The 18907-nt window shown below is 45.5% G+C and overlaps 7 protein-coding genes and 1 non-coding gene across 8 annotated transcripts; 4 read left to right on the top strand and 4 right to left on the bottom strand.

Annotated features, from left to right (window-relative positions):
- Window positions 1-396: 396 nt before the first annotated feature.
- Window positions 397-1691, top strand: GGI43DRAFT_380707 (zinc-dependent alcohol dehydrogenase; the record flags this gene model as incomplete). The annotated part of the gene is made up of 4 exons (XM_083203020.1): window positions 397-541; window positions 626-993; window positions 1060-1138; window positions 1198-1691. The coding sequence occupies 4 exons, from the start codon at window positions 397-399 to the stop codon at window positions 1689-1691; spliced, it is 1086 nt and encodes a 361-aa protein (XP_083064366.1).
- Window positions 1692-2233: 542 nt separating this feature from the next.
- On the top strand, window positions 2234-3625 carry GGI43DRAFT_255267 (uncharacterized protein). The gene is made up of 2 exons (XM_083200886.1): window positions 2234-2539; window positions 2681-3625. The coding sequence occupies exon 2, from the start codon at window positions 2709-2711 to the stop codon at window positions 3414-3416; it is 708 nt and encodes a 235-aa protein (XP_083064365.1). The 5' UTR covers window positions 2234-2539; window positions 2681-2708; the 3' UTR covers window positions 3417-3625.
- A 318-nt stretch (window positions 3626-3943) lies between these two features.
- GGI43DRAFT_380705 (thioesterase-like superfamily-domain-containing protein) lies at window positions 3944-5051 on the top strand (the record flags this gene model as incomplete). The annotated part of the gene is made up of 3 exons (XM_083203019.1): window positions 3944-4307; window positions 4494-4663; window positions 4740-5051. The coding sequence occupies 3 exons, from the start codon at window positions 3944-3946 to the stop codon at window positions 5049-5051; spliced, it is 846 nt and encodes a 281-aa protein (XP_083064364.1).
- A 160-nt stretch (window positions 5052-5211) lies between these two features.
- On the bottom strand, window positions 5212-6501 carry GGI43DRAFT_396837 (concanavalin A-like lectin/glucanase domain-containing protein). The gene is made up of 2 exons (XM_083205028.1): window positions 5580-6501; window positions 5212-5518 (listed from the first exon to the last, which is right to left on the bottom strand). The coding sequence occupies exons 1-2, from the start codon at window positions 6354-6356 to the stop codon at window positions 5438-5440; spliced, it is 858 nt and encodes a 285-aa protein (XP_083064363.1). The 5' UTR covers window positions 6357-6501; the 3' UTR covers window positions 5212-5437.
- A 2893-nt stretch (window positions 6502-9394) lies between these two features.
- On the top strand, window positions 9395-11068 carry GGI43DRAFT_396834 (SDR family NAD(P)-dependent oxidoreductase). The gene is made up of 3 exons (XM_083205027.1): window positions 9395-10013; window positions 10134-10391; window positions 10511-11068. The coding sequence occupies exons 1-3, from the start codon at window positions 9681-9683 to the stop codon at window positions 10763-10765; spliced, it is 846 nt and encodes a 281-aa protein (XP_083064362.1). The 5' UTR covers window positions 9395-9680; the 3' UTR covers window positions 10766-11068.
- A 1616-nt stretch (window positions 11069-12684) lies between these two features.
- GGI43DRAFT_431310 (uncharacterized protein) lies at window positions 12685-14369 on the bottom strand (the record flags this gene model as incomplete). Its single annotated transcript, XM_083209391.1, has 2 exons — window positions 12685-13587; window positions 13744-14369. 2 exons carry the CDS (start codon window positions 14367-14369, stop codon window positions 12810-12812), a joined length of 1404 nt encoding a protein of 467 aa, XP_083064361.1. The 3' UTR covers window positions 12685-12809.
- A 440-nt stretch (window positions 14370-14809) lies between these two features.
- GGI43DRAFT_396830 (SNG1 family protein) lies at window positions 14810-17283 on the bottom strand. Its single transcript, XM_083205026.1, has 2 exons — window positions 17025-17283; window positions 14810-16951 (listed from the first exon to the last, which is right to left on the bottom strand). The coding sequence occupies exon 2, from the start codon at window positions 16589-16591 to the stop codon at window positions 15029-15031; it is 1563 nt and encodes a 520-aa protein (XP_083064360.1). The 5' UTR covers window positions 16592-16951; window positions 17025-17283; the 3' UTR covers window positions 14810-15028.
- Window positions 17284-17312: 29 nt separating this feature from the next.
- On the bottom strand, window positions 17313-17400 carry GGI43DRAFT_t47. The gene has a single exon. It is a non-coding gene; the product is annotated as a tRNA-Tyr (tRNA).
- Between the last annotated feature and the right edge of the window lie 1507 nt (window positions 17401-18907).

The following is an 18907-nucleotide window of genomic DNA, read 5'->3' as shown; positions in this document are numbered from 1 at the left end:
CCGAAACTATCAAGTAATGCGTATTCACGTAAATGCAACACTGTGGCCGAACGCAATTGATACTGCCGATCAACACTTGCCTCCCCCGGACTAATGCTGGACAATTACACCAACTTGGCGGGGAAAGTTGGGGAAACTTGATCCCGCATGATTAGGTATACGTTATTCCGGGCGGACAAAGAGACTTTTGGAGACGAAGACGATCTTGAATCTTGAAATCTATAAATGATCAGTTTAATCGCCGGTCGCAAAACCAAAGTAGCTATCCGAAAAGAACACGAATAGAGTAACTAATTGTGGCAGCTGCAACTACTTATCTGTGCACACTCTTTTATCTGTAATCACTTCATCTATCTATACCCGTTAAATACTTTAAAGATTAAACACTCCAAAACAATGGTTGCCATTCCCAAGACTCAGACCGCAGCTACGGTCCCAAAGCTGGGCGGCGGCGTTGTCTTTAAGCATGACTATCCGGTTCCCCAACCTGGTTATAATGAAGTCTTGGCTAAAATTCTCTATTCAGGCGTTTGTCAGAGCGGTATGATTGGACTCGCCCACCTGAACCTTTACTGAATCTCAGTAGCACGCATTCATTGAGGAGCGTTTCTAACATTCTGAGCAGATCTCCATACGCAAGCTGGCACAGCGTTGGCAGCAGATGGATCGTACATCCACAATGTCAAACTGCCCCATGTAGGAGGGCACGAGGGTATTGGCCGTATCGTGGCTCTGGGCCCTGGAGTAACTGATGATATTAAAATTGGCAACTATATCGGTGTCCCGTTTATAGCCCGTGTTTGCCACCGATGCAACTATTGCTTAGCTGGAAAAGAACAATATTGCGCCAAGCAGTTGAATCACCTGCATCATACTGATGGAAGCTTCCAGGAATATATTGTCATGAGTGCTGCATATCTAGCCGTGCTGCCTGATGATATTGACCCGGTTCTCATGGGACCCATTCTCTGTGCGGGAGTGACTACTTATAAGGTAAGTCACAGACTAAGCTGTAGTGAAGATGGCGATTTGGCATTTATTAACACTGAGATTGAATAGGCAGTCAAAAATGCCAATGTCACGGCAGGCGATTCCGTAGTAATTGTTGGTGCTGGTGGTGGACTAGGTCATCTTGCAGGTAAACTCTGAACAAAAGAAATCCTCTCTCTGTTCATAACTATTAATCATGAGTATTAGTTCAATATGCATTGGCACATGGAGCTATTGTCTACGGTGTAGACGGCGGTGCCGAGAAAGGAGAGTTCTTGAAGTCGTATGGTATCCACGGCTACATCGACTTTACAACCACGCCTGACGTCGTTGCGAAGGTCAAGGAGCTTACAAATGGCGGAGCAGATGCAGCCATAGTGGTAGCAAACAACCAAAAGGCTTATGCTCAGGCCGCAGAGATGCTTACTATCGGCGGGACGCTCAATTGCGTGGGCCTCCCACCAGACAAAGTCTATCTTCAGACTACCATCACCTCTATCGTGATCAAGGCCCTTAACATTACAGGCAATCTGGTTGGATCTCTCAAAGAATGCCTAGAGGCAATTGAGTTTGTAAGAAGAGGCGTTGTGAAGCCCAAGGTCGTCGTTCGACCATTTGAGGACTTGCCAAAGATTTATGAAGAGCTTCTAAGAGGCGAAGTTTTAGGACGAATTGTCCTCAAAATTGCACAGGACGAGTAAATGAGGCTCGCAATTACATATCAAATATAAGAGAGAAACTATTTTGATCAGTTGTTAAGACTTGTCGCACCATTTTAGAATAGGAAAGCTACCTATGTGTTGGATGGGTGAAAGGCGTCGGGTACACGCTGTGAAACTATCCGTCTTAGATGGGTCTGCTAACTGAATAGGTATTTTCTCTTTGGTGGGTACTAAGCTAACAGGTGCATGCATTTAGCTCCTTGTAATGATTGCGACTTCTTGTAGCACTGATGCTGAACATAGCTTTGTCTGCCATAATATCTTCCGAGCCATACAATACTAAGCAAGCTGGATATTCGAATATATAGATTTGGCTATGCTCATGAAAAAACCCATACGCTTACGTATTGCAGCATAAATCCCTAAGCAGATTGGATTGCCTGTTAACTTATAAGCAAGTAGTTGATGCTGCCTTTCGCAAAGCCAAAGAAACAGCATAGGTATATATTCCAGCTAGGAAAGCCCCCGCGAATTACACAGGGAAAAAAGTAGCATATATATGTTTTAATTAGGCAACTATCTGCAAATATTGAGTTGCTGCTCGCCGATATGTCGCACACACGAGGGGTAATTGCTAATCCACATTACGTCGCTCGCGTATAATACGCAGGGTTTTCTAACCCAAGTAAGCACCCAATGCCGCTATCAAACTACCCGAGTCAGAACGCCAGACAGCATACCAGCTAATTGTGCTCGGAGCAACGGGTCGCCATCGAAAGATGTGGACCGAAAGGCGCGCCATTAGAGGACATCATAGCGCAAAACCACAGCGATTCTTAATCACGAGTAGCTACCTTTTGTAAGCAACTTTTCGGCATTGAAGGAAGGTATTTGTTCTCTGGGGAGGTCTAAGCCATTGAATTATTTATACCAAGTCTGTGGCACTTACACCTTGTCATACATATCAATTCAAACTCAAAAAAAAACAGGAATAGTTGCACACTAATACTGCTTACTATATTGCCAAGATACCACAAACGTATTATAAGCTTAAATATGTGTCAAGCTGCCGGCGATTCCTCATCTACTACTGAGCGAGCCACTTTGACGGCCGCCGCCAGAGCTCTGGTGCCTGATCATCCCGCTGCGCAAGAGGCTCTTGAGGTTGCTCTCAAATCTCTGGTTCCTTCGCTATTTTACCACAGCTTTCGATTATTTATCTATGCTCAAGCGCTTTTGAAGACCCCATCTGCGGGACTGCCTGGTTCTTTCGAGGCCTTCAAGGGAATTCCAGTTGAGCCCCATGTGCTCTTCGTTGCTTGCATCTACCACGATCTGAGCACACTCGAAAAATATGATAGCAACCCTAAGCGCTTCGAGATTGTTGCTGCCGATGAAGCAGTTGCGGTGCTTCTCAAGCACGGCGTGAGCGAATCTGCTGCCCGGGAGGCTTGGCTCGCGATGTCTCTTCACACGACCCCTCATATCCCAGAGAACCTCGGAGGTGCCGTGCAGGCTGTCCGACTGGGCATCTGGACCGAGTTTCGGGGATTTCAGTTGCCACAGGATGCGCTGTCGGAGGAGCAGTGGAGAATTGTCAAGGAAGATCTGCCCCGTCTTGAGATCGAGAAAGACCTGGGCAATGCACTCGCGCAACAGGGAATTCGCAATGAAGAAAAGGTACCCAGATTGTCATGGGCTGGTGAGCTTGTGAAATGGGCAAAGGCAAACCCAGGCTATGAAGGCGTCAACGGAGGGTTTTAAGGTGAGGCCAAAGATGATATCCCGAGAGCATTATGAACATGGCATGGCGCAGTGTCTAGGGACTGGTTCATGGCCATCATCAGCTCCGAACCTGTATATAAAACAGATCTCACTGGTCTAATAAGAAAACGAATAAATGATTTAATGCCCGATTGGGAATACACGTGTGTACCTATGTTGCATTCAGCCGCGAACCCCTCTCATCCAATTACATGGCATCCGATTATGTGAGCACAATACTATGTGAGGGCACGTAATTGTTTCATTATCTCATCAGCATCCTCGGGTCATGAAGATTAATGATCCATTTTGCTCAGAGGCGCAGAAGTCCATTGTGCCGTAGATCCCGCAAGCTGGAGAAGGCTAAAACAGTGCAAACAACGGCAAAGACAAAATTACCGAGGCTAGCCGGACTCGTCAAATATACAAAACAATAAGCCGAAAAAACTCTCCCTTCAATACAAACTCGCCATATAAGGGGTTTCATTGTGTCACTTTTTCGGCATTAAAAAGCATACCAAGACAAGATGAAGAACGCGGTTATGAGATTCAGTAGCCATGGCGCTACTCGGACTATGCGACCGTTGTCAACTCGTACCTTTATGACAACCGCTAGATTATCGGCAGCGACGCCGCCACCACAAGCATCGGAAAATGGAGCGGTTAACCCAAGGTGGCTATCAGAGTTGCAGGGTCGATTAAAAAAATCTCTTTCGCTAAAGATTGCACCTGAGAAGGCTGAATCAGTGAAAGACCGATTGGCGTATCTAGACAAGAACTGGCTTATGCTCTCAGCAGGTCGAGAAGGGTTCTTAGCCGAGCCTGAGAGAAGAGGAGTTGATGGGCACGCAATACAATGGGGAGATATGGTGAGAATACAATGTCCATCTAGTGAGATGTTAATCCAAGAGCAGTGCTAACGTTGTTTACGGCGTTTGTAATTGAAGGATTTGATGGTAAGCTTTTGAACCATGAGACGATATCATCTATTGCTTTGTTCTAACTAATTGTTTGAAACAGGGTAAATAGCAGCCAAAATGCATCATGTAGTTGTTTCAAATTGCTAATTTCGTAAAGGACATGTCAATAATGTCATGTATAACCGATTCGCCGAGTCTGGTCGAGTTAACTGGTTACGAAAGCTTGCTCAGTTCACAGATCCCAAGTACGAGCAGGAATGGTATGATCTCATGACACCAAAAGGCACCGGCCTCATTCTAGCAAGTATTAGAACAGACTTCAAATTTGTAAGCCTACGCCACACACATTCATCGACATTCAGAATTTTTTCTGCCTTAAACCAGAATTCTGACTTCAAAGCAGCCCATGACTTTTCCGGACCGCATCACAGTTTTGCATAAACTCGTCACAAAGCCAGATTACACCTCCGATCGCTTCTACCTAGACGTTGTCGTGTATTCAGAGCAGCAAAGGCGACCGGCAGCCAAGTGCTTTGAGGATATCGTAGTGTACGACTACAAGGCTGGTAAAAAGGCACCTTTGAAGCCGTTCATGGTTGACGAGCTACAAGCGACATTTGACTTGCAAGAACAGCGGAAACTGGATACAGAAAAGAAGGTAGCTGAACTACACGCATTTGTTGAGGAAGTGGAGGGTAGCGCTGGTACGGTATAGAAAGTTATGCAATGTGTTATATATAGAATGAGTTATAATAGACCTAGTTGAAGCAGAAGAAAGCCTTCAAGTGATCAAATAAAGTGTATGATGCTACAGATGCTAGTGGTTTGAAGAGAGAAACACAATCAACTTCACTTAGACCGAAAAATAGAGACAGTTTTTGCTTATAAACATGACTATCATCAATTCATAGGTATTGACTCATCCCGCAACGTAAGCTTCAATATATACATGAAAAAAATGCTATATACATCATAAAAGGGCGTGTATGTGCGTAGTAACGAGTGGTTATCGCACCAGCATCGTCACTGAGCCCAAGAAAACTCAGGCATATATACTATAATATCGCATCTCTTAAGGCGGTGCTATAAGATAGAAATTCTTTAGGTGGAGTACTGAGCGACGTATCCAACCTCCATCATGCTTCCGTAGCCGCCCAGGGTGTTGCCGTTGGTTGCGCCAGGCTATTTTCATGTTAGTAACTTGTATAGTAGAAGGTGAACGGAGAGAAAGAGGGATACATACGAAAGTGCCGCCAACAGCGACGTTAAGAATGATGAACAGAGGGCTGTGAGCAAGGCTGTTCCACACATTCTGGTCGTTAATTCGGGAACCAGCGACCTGGAAGTATTGGGCGCCATCGAGGAACCAGGTAATGGTCTCGGATTGCCAGCTGCTGGGCGTACGATCAATCTGGACACGCCAGGTGTGGAAGTTGGTGTTGCCACCGTTGATGGCGGTGTTGCCTCCAATACCCTGACCTTCGTTGCAGATACCGCCGGGGGAAACATCGCAGTGAATGGTTCCGTAACCGGTAGGCAGGTCGTTGACAACCTCCATGATATCGATCTCACCACAAGCAGGCCAGCCGCCACCGTTACGGATCGAGTTACCCAGCATCCAGAAAGCAGGCCACATGCCCTGCTGGTTGCCCTGAGCGTTGGTACCGAAGCGAATGGAAGCCTCGACAGCGGTCACCTTGCCAGCAGCAGGGGTGAAAGTGTAGGTGGACTCGAGACGACCAGAGGTCCAGCTGCCACCGTTGTTCCAGGGGACAATCTGGAGAGTGTTTCCACCACTGAGCTGAACATTCTGGGTGCTGGAAGAGTAGGTCTCCTGCTCGGCGTTGACACCCAAGTAACCGGTGATGATGTTCCAGTTGCCAGTGTTGGGAGAAGTACCGCCGTTACCGGTGAAAGCGTCGGACCAAACAAGGTTGTAACCGGAGTAAGAGGGAGGAGCCCAGGCGTTGGAAGCTCCAACAAAGGCGAGAACAGCGGCAGCAACCTTAGGGGACCACATTTTTGCGTATGTAAAGATGCTGTATATACAACTTTAGAAGGGGAATATGTACAGAAGATTGAGGCTTGAGTAAAAGGAGAGACGATACTAGGCTCCTGAGCCAAGAATAAGCTGTGATATCCTCGAGATATTGGTGCTGATGCCAAAAAAGAAGATCCGGTAGATGAGAAGACGTCCGGTCCTTTAAATATGCAGCAGCATATCCATCGCTATCGAACGACAGAGCTCAGTCTGATCTAAGTTACGCCGAATGACCTAAGTCATACCCAATGCCGTTTTGGAAGGTGAGAAGTCTCCAAGAAACTATGCAAACAAGCCATCAAGGAAAGCATCCACACGCCATCGTCACCCGCGATAACAATAGAAGAGGCCGGGCCGATGATTGGACTGCAACAGGGGTTTGTAGATGGGCTCAAGCCAGGGCCATCTGAGCCCTAGCCTCAGAACAAAACAAGCTTCGCAGTGACCATGCTCCAGAAAGGGGGCCCTGGTTCGGGAGGCGGGCACATCGGTGGAGAAGCGCCATGAGACTCGATTAGGAGATAGAGCGATATTGTCCAAGGGCTGGTGAGTAGAAATGCTACCTCGAAGAGGAATCTGCGTACGTCTTCTGACGGAAGGGCCGATAGGCTGGATGGAACACGTGGGATACAATTTTGTTACAACTGTCGTTGAATCTCTTCATGCGGCCAGGATACAGGGTTATAGAGTTTGTGGATTAGAGATTGGGGATATTGATCGGGTCAATCTCCCGCTCGATGCTCCGTAACTCACTTGCAGTTACGAGTAGCGATCTTCGTTGTGAGCCTGGTAATGTGCACGAGGTACGTAGTATAGGTCGTGATGCTAGTTTGATGAGAAACGGAGGAAATCTCCCTCGTGCTCACAACTCTTGGCCTATCCTATTGAGGAGGCTCGGTAGAGAAGATAGGCAAATAGCCTCAAAGGTCAAGGCTCCTAAAGGAAGCTTGGCCCGGTTGGCGCCGTGCTCCATCTAGACAGGGGCTTCCGTTTTCTGCCCATAATTTACTGAACAGGGAGAATGTTCGAAGAAAGGAATAGTAGCACAACTGGCAGTATCAAAAAGGCTGGTGCCTGACTATGGCTGTAGCCCTGTTGACCAGGGGTCGTCTGGGGTACAGAAGGTACATGCCTACTACGCGCGAACGACTACTAGGGGGCCAAGAGACCGGCGTTTGAGGCGGCATTAACATGATTCAATCGCGCATTGAGCTTGTGATGAAGGGAACCTCTCACAATGCGCCGTTAACTGTTGCAAATGTCCGAACCAGATGATGGTCGATCACAGTGATCATCTTCTTTACATCTCTCTCGTGAGTGCTGGGTAGTCATCGTGGAAATGTCACGCTCCTCCAGCTAGTTGAAAATCCGGGGTTCCTCATCAGCGTGACAGCGAGATAATACTACAAAATGCTGCTAGTTAACAAGTAGGAGTGTTGGACTCCACACCATCTTTTCATCTCACACCACTCACACGCGGCGCCACTACATTGCCGCCGGAGCCATGGGTCTGGCGCCTCCCGCATTAAGGTTAGTGGAGGAGCATCTTGCAATATCTAGCAAGCGAGTAGAAAATTCTCCTGCTTTTCTGATATTACGGAGATACTGTTATGTGTAGTTGCCTGGTTAGCTCGGCACGAGTCATATTGCTGCATACTTCAGACTGCATGAGGACTTGACCAGATGAGCACGCTATGCACTAGCCCGGATGCTAAACGTACAGGCAACTTCCATGATCGGAAATGGCTCACATAGCCGCAAAGCTGGTGATAATAGCCGGCACTTGAGCCTTAGCCATCTTTGTCTCCGACGTATGGCCGTCAAGGCTAGGCGACATGTGTGATAGTATTTGATATTTCAAGGGCTTCATGGAAGGATCGCGATGCTTGGTTGATGCTAGAGAGAATACGCCACTAGGGCTGCCGCTAGAAGACCAGGGGCTTCACCCAGACTTCTATTTCACAGTCGTGCTGGTATTTGTATGCCCCCGGATCTAGGATTGCATACAGTACATGTATGCCTGCTTATATGATGATGTTGCCCCTTCTCCAGACTTCCTCGGCACTTTGAGCCCTCGCTCTCGGTTAAAATATCCCCGAATCTAGCGTCAATGCCGGGAGAAAACCAAACGTGAATGCAAAAGGCTACCAACGTCTACTATTGCGTACCGGATTCCATTCAAGTAATACTGCATGTACGTACATACATAAGCTGCTTGGGACCTGCAGATTACCATCCTGCGCTAAGTTTAAAAGGAGAGCCGCCGGGAGAACAAAGCGTTGCAAATCCCAGATTGTGGCGCTCTGAATCGGCGGCCGATCGAAGAAGCTACCAAAACGAGCCTCGCATACCGCCTACCTAGGCAAGCTGACTGTACGCTCTTTTGTAGATTTGCTGACCTTCTACACTGCCTCATCTGGAGCTCCTTACGTATCGGTACACGGGCGCATGCGGGAACCCGACGTTGTACTTGTATGGATCAAGCGTATTGCTGCTAGTGCAGTATGCGTTATTAGGTCTCCGCTTTTAGCATCTGTGATGGGATATTGCTTGTAGAAGTTAGTCAGCTTAGATGCTTGTTATGGACAGTGGTCTCAGCGCATGGCGCCGGAGCCAAAGCTCTCGGGAGAGTCTCGCGTTTTACAGAGGTTCCCAGCCGCTTGGCAGCTTATAGGCACCTGTGTCTTTTTCTTATTTAAGCAGCTCCTCGCATAAGTCGGATCGTAGCTTGGGTCCCTGGCCCATGGAGCAACATTGTTGCTTACCACATGGTGAATCGGGTCGGGTTCCTTTATTCAAAGCTTGTTTAGAAAATGATTAGTATTCGTAGAATGCAAGTCATCCAGCTGAGGCTTTGATCCTCGTCAAGGCTGAATATTGTTTGCTGTAAGGCTATGTATGCTAATAGAGCTTAAAAGAAGGTTTTACCAGCTGTTTTAATATGCTCTTGGGTTTTCGTAGTTACGGCTCTAAAGGGCGTCTTATCCCCGAAGAGATATCGGCGTTTGTTCTCCAAATTGGAGAGAACCCCGCGTTTTCTATTTAACCTCGCAAAAACGCGACCATTGTTTGCAGAGTGAAGTCATACGTTAGTAGCGGGCGTCAGATTTTGAATATGGGTACTTTGTGCCTTGTGAATAGTATAAGAATAGTTATGGATATAATCGGCTCACAAGTTCTCTCAACCCTCACACCGCTGCAATTCTAATATGGTATAATAATACCCTTGCACCAATTATCCTGGTCGAACATCCACAGCTTTTGCCATCTTCACCCTTCCCGACCCATTCTTAGCAACGTAAAATGTCCGCCGCAGCTGCCGTCTTCGCTCCGGGGTCAACCGCTCTGATTACCGGCGGCGCTTCCGGCGTTGGCCTTGCCATCGCTAAGCTCTGCCGCAGCAAGGGCATGAAGCTGCTGCTTGTAGATCGCAACGCCGAGGCCTTGGAAAAGGCTAAGGCTGAAGTCGGTTCATCATCTGATGTAGCCACCTCGGTCCTTGATGTGAGCAAGCTTGAAGGCTGGGCATCACTCCGTGACCAAGCCGCCAAGACGTTTGGCTCAATTGAGCTTCTTGTTTTGAACGCGGGCATGGGCGCCAGGGGAACATGGGGAGATAGCGACTACTTTAGAACTGTACGTGCTTGCAACTACTACAAATCTGAGGGCGCCAGATGAGGATGAAGCATCAGAGTGGTGTTCTCAGCGTTAATATTTCCACCACTGACAATGACGTGTGCCCCGCACATTACATAGGTCCTCGAGACGAACCTATTTGGCGTAATCCATGGCATCAACACCTTCCTCCCGGTAGTTCAAGAGGCTGCCAAAAGTCGGCCCACCTCCATTGTTATCACAGGCAGCAAACAGGGCATCACCAATCCTCCAGGAAATCCTGCATACAATGCATCTAAGTCTGCTGTAAAGACCCTTGCAGAGCATCTCAGCTGGGACCTGCGAGACACCAAAACCAGTGTGCACCTTCTTGTCCCGGGCTGGACATTCACAGGCATGGTGAGTATTAGTTTCTACCCGAATTGACTTCCTTTTTCATCTCTAGCACGCCAATACATAATACTATTCGATACTACACAGTACTGTATATGGAGCTTACTTTTTATTACCCTTTTTAGACTGGGGGAGGCCAGACCAAAGAGAAGCCGGCGGGTGCATGGGCACCGGAGCAAGTCGCCGACTTCTTATATAAGAAGATGGAGCAAGACAAATTTTACGTTATCTGCCCCGATAACGAAACTACCGAGGAGACAGACAAGAAGCGAATGCTGTGGAGCACTGGAGACATTATCAAAGAGCGACCACCGCTTACGCGCTGGCGACCGGAGTGGAAGGAGGAAGCAACAGAGACAATTGCGAAGACTCAAGTCTAAATGGCGTTTTGTCCGCCCAGATGCTTGGCGGTTTTGAAATGGTCTTTGAGTTGTCCAAAGCGACAGATCATTTGGCTCGCCTATTCTGTTATATTATCTTCCAAATTGATATGCAGCTGATGCCGAGGCCAGTCAGCGGCTTACACAGAGACATTTGGGCCAAATGCTGTTAGCGAAAACACGCGTATACTTCATCAGCCAGTTAAACAGTCAATACACGATAATTATCGTAGCATCTAAACACCAATTCAGTGTAACGTATTACCAGCATTCAAATAAATGAAAATTAATTAGTTTGTGATATACCGCCAGAAGGCGTGCGTCATGAGTTCAGTGCCGGCGTCAACTCGGCGCAAGTGCAGGCTCCTACTTGTAGGCTAACCCCAGTCAGTTAACTGCTGGGAGATCCGAGCCCCTGGTGTGGCAGTCACCCATCATACACACATCCTTGGCAAAGTTGAATGCACCTGAGCACTTTCTCAGGGGTGGACGAAAAAGGCCATTGCAAGGTACAGTGTTCCCCTGCAATATAACTAGTGTAAAGGGAGGAATATAGAAGAAACAGAAAGTACCGAATCTCCCCACTAGCTATGTGAAATAAACCGAGCCCCTTGGCCTTTAGCCTAGGAACTCACGGCTTAATGCCCAGCGATGGATCGGCAGGCTATAATTCTGCTTCTAGGACCCATATCTGGGCAAAAGACGGAGAAGTTCCGATTAACTACAGCTTACCTAAGAATACGTCTCATTCGGGCATTGTTTTAATCGCACGCATTCATCATTTATTCTCTATGGAAGTCATTATTTTTCTAACAATTTGTTCAATTCAAGCATTCTACTGTTTGGCTGTGGAACCAGCTTTGTAAATGACTTTTGGGTGCGTTTCTGGTGTTTATGAGCATACAGCTTAGTTGTAAATATAAACCACTGTAAGAGCGACTGGTGGGCATATTAGCTCATCGCATAAGATGGCATGAAACATGTCAACAGGCGTTTCTATTGTAGGGTAATTCCATATAGATAAACGTGTGCTGTAAAATATAAGATATCGTGACGTATGCTGTGTCACGAGCTTTGTGTTTGGATTATATACGATCCTTGAATATATCTAAAACTGTGTGGTATTCTTTATTAGTCATCAAAATGGGGATCTACGGACGTAGCCATGCTTTCAAATGGGGCAACGGCAGTTTATGTACAATTTTTCACTCCCATACCCTCGCAAATCTAGATTTAGCTTCAAATTTGAAGTAGGTATGCTTCAAATCCAATGCTGCTTCAGACGTAGACCCACTATCTCGAGTCCATATTTTAACCAGCCATCTCATTTAGAACTTACTCATACAGTGAAAATTACTGACATTCAGCAAAGTGAGGTCTTTTACGAAAAATCTTTTCAAATTGATGTTAACTAGCTATAAATGCGACGCTGGATGATAGAGTGAGATGCAGATATATAAGGTGCGCCCCCTTGTTTTCCAATGTAAAGATGCGAATGAAGTAACTGTAGCTGTGACTAATCCTAACTTACATGTGAGGTAATGCTATTGTAAATAAATATGCGTGGTTTATCTGAAAAGGACAATTCGATTCTGCTTAGAGGTAAACACTGCTGATGTGTAGTCGCTGGACTAGATTGCACCAATAGGACAAAGGGCTTGAATGACAAAATATTGAACCAAATAGGGAAATTAATACGAGTTCTAGAATGATGAAAGGGTTCTAGCTCTCGAGAAGCTCGATTAGATCTTGGGGCGGTATCCGATTGCTACGTGGGGGCAATGCTGATGGGGGCGTCGATGTTAGCGGAAAGCGGAGATTTTATACGAGCATAACACATGTATAAATACTAAAGATAGCCTAGAAAATCTTTATAGCTAAAAAATGCGATTATTGATGTCATATGACCCATTGTACACGCCACTCAGGTACATGTATGTATTCGCTGATGCCCTTAGAAGGAATTACCCACTCTCTAATTTGCGCTGAAATATGATATCGTTCTTTAACACAGTTAAAATTGAGATGCTCCGGGAGACATATATTATAATGGTTCCTGTTGATGCCCACCGGTTGCTGGGTGTTCAGAGGATTCAGTAGATCCACTCAGCATGTCGAAATTGCTCCATTTCCACAGCCCTGATTCTAAAATATTCCAGTCATCCCGGCTGGACGAAGTACTAACTAGATTTTGTTGATTTGTTCTAACAACAATGTGGATGATTGAGCTCTGGGGCTCGGAAACCATCGTCGTGGCGTCAGTTGGCTTTGCCGTAAGACTACTGCCATGTAACTCTTGCATCTCGTCGCGAGACGAGTCGGCAGCTAGTTCAGGTAAAACCGTGATAGCCGTATTATCAAGCTCAGGTTTTTGATACGCGACACCTTTTGGTCCAGAGGTAGCGGCAGCGACACTGCCTGGCAGTTCCGATTTCAGACCCAGATCCGAGCTGTATTTTTCGGATAAAACTTCTTGAGCTGTTGTCTGTTTTTGTAGTCTTTTCTTGCGTTTTAAGAAATACAAAGCTGCCGCGCCTATAAGGAGAACGACAGTAGGTACAACTACTCCAATTGCTATTTTTGCTCCGTTTCCAGAAGAGTTTTTTGATGACAAGTCGTTGGCTGATGAGCTCCCGGGAGCCGTAGTTGGATTATCTGATTTGACTAAAAGGATTCTCATTGCTTCGGCGGTTAGGGTAGTTGGACTCTGAGATGCCACTGTGCCACTGGAACATGATATTCCGTCTGTCACTGCAATAATATCGCCCAGATGTGGTGTCGAGACACAGAGGTGTGGAGAATTCTGATCGCAGGCATAATTACTAACGAAAAGTTGATCAGCTATGCCATTCAGACTAACTGATTGAGAAAGCGCCAATCAGACGAAGAGAGCAAAAGCCGCCGCAGCCAAATGTTTAATTACATAGGCCAAGCACAGCCATTGGGATGTTGAGGCAGAGGAAAACGGAATTACTTACGATGGACAGCACCCTATCGCAATTTCGCCATCATTCAACATGCTCCAAATAATCTTGTTGGCATTTGCCGCTGTAGTTGTCGCCGCCGAGTTCGTAACCCCTTTGATGCGCTCTACGGTACATGTAGGCAAATATCCAGAGGGGCAAGCAAGCCCAGGAGAGTATATCGGGGGGTATGAAGGCCACTTTCCAGTATCATAATTTGTTGGTTTAAAAGAGGAAGCGAATTTTGGAGGATAGCATGATTGGGTAAGAGAAAAATCGCGATTGCTAACACTAGTCTGAACCGCGCAAATCGATTTCCATGGAGTGCCAGATTGGCTCGACGGGCATGAATACCAGTCTGTCACTATCATACCACTATACAATCCATCTGTATCTGTTCGGGTACTGTAACATGTAACTCCTTGATCTCTCTTGGCAGGTGCGCGGGCATTGTGTGTGGTACATAGCGTAGTTGACCATTGAGCTTCGTAGCAGCCGTAGCCTACGGCTGCGCCCATAATAACAACATCGTCATTAATAAATCGTAGCGATGTACAGTCGCCTGGTGGATTGAAGGTGGTTGTTAGTGGACCTAGATTAACACGAGTTGCTGATGATGATGCTGTAGAGGTGGCCTGCATGGCTGCCCACCTCGTTGTCCAGATTTTGCTAATTTGATGTCTTCAGCTTTAATAGCAGATTAAAATTCTTAGACGAGTTGAGATTGATCGATAACAATTAAAGTTGGGCGGTAAATATATGCAGTCTAATCCTCCGAAATTGAAAGATTGTCAGTGGTAGTAGTGCTGCACGACGAGCTTCTTCCTAACTCCAATCAGTCATGTAACTGATGCGTTTCGTACAAAAAAAAAGAAAAGAAAAGAAAAAAAAAAGCTCAAATCGCGTCTGAATCATAACCCGTTATCATCTAGGAGATTTACTACTTTACAATTACACTATAGCAACCGTGGCATCTAATTAGATGGAACTATTTCGACGAGGTTGTTGACTCTTATTCCTCGTCAAAGTTGTTAGTTGTGCTCCAGATCTGCAAATTTTATGTTAATTAGGAAGGTAATAATAATGCAGCAGTCGATCATATATGTAATTAAGTTAGCCAAGAACTCTCAGCTGGCTTATTTTGTCTATCAAGCGATATATGCGGCACAAAAAATAGACAGCAAGGAGCAAAACATATATTAAGAAGAAGGGTATAAGTATTGATAGAATCGCTCATATCCGATTATATATGAGTGTGATTACCTCAGACGATTAGACTAAACGCAAGGACAAACTGCTTCTAATCATTAGAGCCGATAAGACGAAAGGCGGGACCGATGTTTGATAGCGTAGAAGCTCTCGAGCGCATTCTCTCGATCCGAGTGTCAACATCTTCAAGTTCTTCAACCTCTTCCTCGTCTTCAGTAGCATCGTTGCTCTGATCCAATGTGCCCGTTTCTGCAACTGCATTGGATGATTCCCCTGTATTTCTTCTTCGAACGGGCTTTTCGCGACTCTCTTGTCCAGGTAGACGGCTGTTCCTGCGCTCTGCCTTGAGCGCTGCCTGTATTCGTAATTGCATCGCCTCTTTGGTAGTCTCCTCCACTATCACAGCATTATGACAACGCTTGTATACGCCTATGCTAGTCAAGATAAGCCCAACCACTTCATAGGCGAACAAGACGGGGAGTGCGTAAGATAGATGCGGATTACAGCCGCCAGTCCAGATATCTGTGAGGATTTCATAGGCTGCATGGGTAGGCAGGGCGTATCCCCAGCGATAAAAAGGCGACATTACGCTGAATGGAAATACGATTGAGGTGATATTCATGACAATCCAAGTGATGAGGGCCATCGAAATGTATTGCGGAGGAATCCAGATTGTGAAAGTGTCGAATATGAGAAAGTTGGCGTGGGCATATAGCCATAAAGTCAACCAAGTTAGAGCCCATTGACCTCCTGTTACGTCCCAGTTCGCCTTGAACGCCCAGAGGGCAGCAGAGTTCACCATGGCGCTAACCATGGTGAATGTAAGAGAAATAACATCGCGAATCACGATGATTCGTTCAGGTCCTATTCGCAAAAAGATTTTGAACTGGACATATAACCCATTGAATGTAGCAAGGAAGAAGAAATCCTCAATGAGAACCAACACAAAAGATATCGTGTTATAGACTGAACGGGTGCCTTGAATTGTGGGCTTGATGTTGATTCCTGTCAAAGTCCAGGGATTTGTGAAGGCAGATATAGCAGCAGTGTTGTTGGGCGGAATTGTAAGGAAAGCAGAGGTGCCGTTGAGAGCGATATAAGAAGCGCGTGCGGCATCAGACAGTGTGTGAAGGTTCGTCGAGATGATACCATCTATAGAAGTAGAATACCTGGCTTCATCCCAGATAAATGTGAGCACGTCTGACGTGTTGTATATAGAGGTATTAGATCCAGCAATGGCTTGAGCCAAATTGACGGAAGCACCAGGAGACGTATATAGGGCGGCCCAATAGTGCGTTCTGCAAACAGCTTCTCTCAAGTCGCCTGGAGTCGGGAACTGCGAAACTGCTTTTTCAATTAAAGAGGGAAACTCGTTTGACTGTAGAGAGCTGTACGCTTTTCGCACAGCATCGCCGATGATTCCGCCATCATAATCGACCCATAAGATATGAACATTGTGTGTTCGAGGAACTTGTTGAAAGAGCGATCCATATAAATAGCAGAAGAGACACAAAAACAATAGAATATACAGAAAGAAGTTCAAAAAAGCTGCGGCAAAAAACTTGGGCCTCCCTGCCACGACCTCCGGATGAGAGATAGGAAGCTTATTCTCGCCCGCGCGAGGATAGAACCTGTTTATTATCGGTAGTGGCATGATTCATACAGCATTCGAAGAAGAGAGAACCAGAGATTGCCCCCACACCCATTGATGCTTATACTTGTAGGTTTATACGCGAGTTTCCGAAAAGTCCGGCTGAGACTCCGAGGCTCAACTGCCGCTAAAATGCAGAGCTATCATTCGTCACTGCGTAAAGTCTGTTTTTATCGGGGATGACAAGTCATTTAGTAACTCGGTTTAGGTTAATTCAGACACTATGATTTGCACTATCTGTATGCCTATACGGTAAGGAGCAGCAGTCAGCTCGGCCCGTCGCCCGACTGACATGTAAAGATCTCCCTTGCTTAAATGAGCTAACGTATTTTAGACTTAAAGTACCTATTCAAAAAGATAGCCCTAGGCGCGTATTTGAAGTTAGTTGTTTCACTCTATAATGTATAACAGCCATATGATAAATTAAGATGCTAACAAGATATTATAACAGCGAGATGTGCGGAGTAAGTGGCTGAAAGATGTGTTGAACTAGGATTCTACTAGGGCGGGTGGAGGCGCGAATCGCGACGAAGCATAACAAAAGTGCATAATATTTTCAGGCATAGAGACGGATTATGAAGACTTTGAGGTTTGCATATTTTGTATAAAAAAAACTACCAGGCTGCAGCAAGATTGAAGAGTTTTGCAAAAAGTTTAGACAAATAAAAATACCCTCATAAAAATGAGGGCAAAAAAATGTAACTCTTCTCCGAAGAGAATTTGCTCTCCGGGGACGGAATCGAACCGCCGACTTTCTGATGAGATGTATTCCATTACAGTCAGACGCCATGAACCAACTAGACCACCCAGAGGAAGAAGAGTTGATATGAGCGACCTTATCTTTTACTATAAACTCTTTTTCTCAGCAGCGATCATTGCCTGATGCATTCACATATGGTTGCATGCAGGTTTTGTTGAGATGACTCACTATGAGTTATACTTTCGCTACTTATCTCGAATTCTGGACTCTAGATTTTACCTTGCTGGTTCTCTTTTCCTTTTTTCTTCTTCCTTTTCTTTTTTTCGTTTCTTCTTTTTTTAAATTTTTTAATTTGTCGTGAAAATAGCTATTTCATCTACCATATTAGGCACAAGTTTTTACAATCTGGGTGATCAAAGAATTGTAACTAGAAAAATTCCAATTAATTTAATAAATTCGGCGCCAAGTGAACAGTTTTCTAGAGGGTCGCACTGCTTGAATGCCATATTTATACGCGTCAAACTTTTACTTGTGTCTCGTTACTCAAAGATCTATCCCCATGAGCCATCGGGTATGTTTGTCGCTTACGTTATTTCTTGTGAAAATTCACTCGTTTCCTTTCTTGATTAAATTTCTACTTTTATATTTCTCTCTTAGTGATAGCTTGTGTCCATAGATGATTGCTACCTGCAGGGGCTGCGTATTATGCACACCATACAGAATCGTATCCTAACTCTTTCTTCCTGGCGCTTTGTATACTTAGCCACTTGCAAGGGGTTGTGACCTAAATTCTCAGATCTAATTCTCCAATATAACCTGGAAGATCCTACCCGCTTATACCCGAGACAACAGCCTGTATATTGCGTTTATTCACACCCGAAAACTTGATGGATTCTCCCCACACATATCCGAGACATGCATTATGCCTACCTAGATATGGTCAGGCTGAGGCATAATACATGTTTTATGTAGCAAGCATGAGGCTGTAGGCAGTATAATTACGTATCAAGCGATTGAGGCACGTGTATCCAGCAGCAGAGGTCACCACGAAACTTCCTAAGCAATAATAAAAGGTTATACTCAAGATATACGTTCTGGATGTTATCGAAGAGTTAAATTTCGATGCCGATCTGAAAGAAAAATTTTATGTGTTGAGCCGGTTTGTGCGTGAACCGCTCCAGTCAGTTGTGAAAACCAGAAAAATGCCGTCATAGATAGAGTGTCTGATGTGCACTAGCAATAATTACGCCGCCTGAGGAATCTTGCCAAGGGATTATCACTGCGTGCATCTATCCGTGCCCGAGACAGTAATACTATATATTACCATAACCCATATCTAAGATCTATCGGGCTTGTCATCTCTATCAGTAAGCCGGAGTATAGCAATTCATCGTAAGTAATGCGTTTCGGTTAGTATGGTAACTCAGTGGTTGAAGTATACCAGCCTCTTAAACTAATACAGAGGTAACAGCCGTGGTTCGTCAAGCGTATAATATATAATATTATTTCCAAGGCAGTAAAACTCATTGTCTTTTAAGACTTTGAGTGCATTTATTAGTATTCAAGATGCTATATACATGTAGCTAAGGACAAGTCTCACTATGATTCGGTACATGCAC

Source organism: Trichoderma evansii (assembly GCF_050947405.1).
Source record: "Trichoderma evansii strain SZMC 28006 chromosome Unknown GGI43scaffold_3, whole genome shotgun sequence".
NCBI classification, from domain to species: domain Eukaryota; kingdom Fungi; phylum Ascomycota; class Sordariomycetes; order Hypocreales; family Hypocreaceae; genus Trichoderma; species Trichoderma evansii.
The sequence above is the reverse complement of the archived record's forward strand: the minus strand, read 5'-3'. Positions and strand labels throughout refer to the sequence as shown.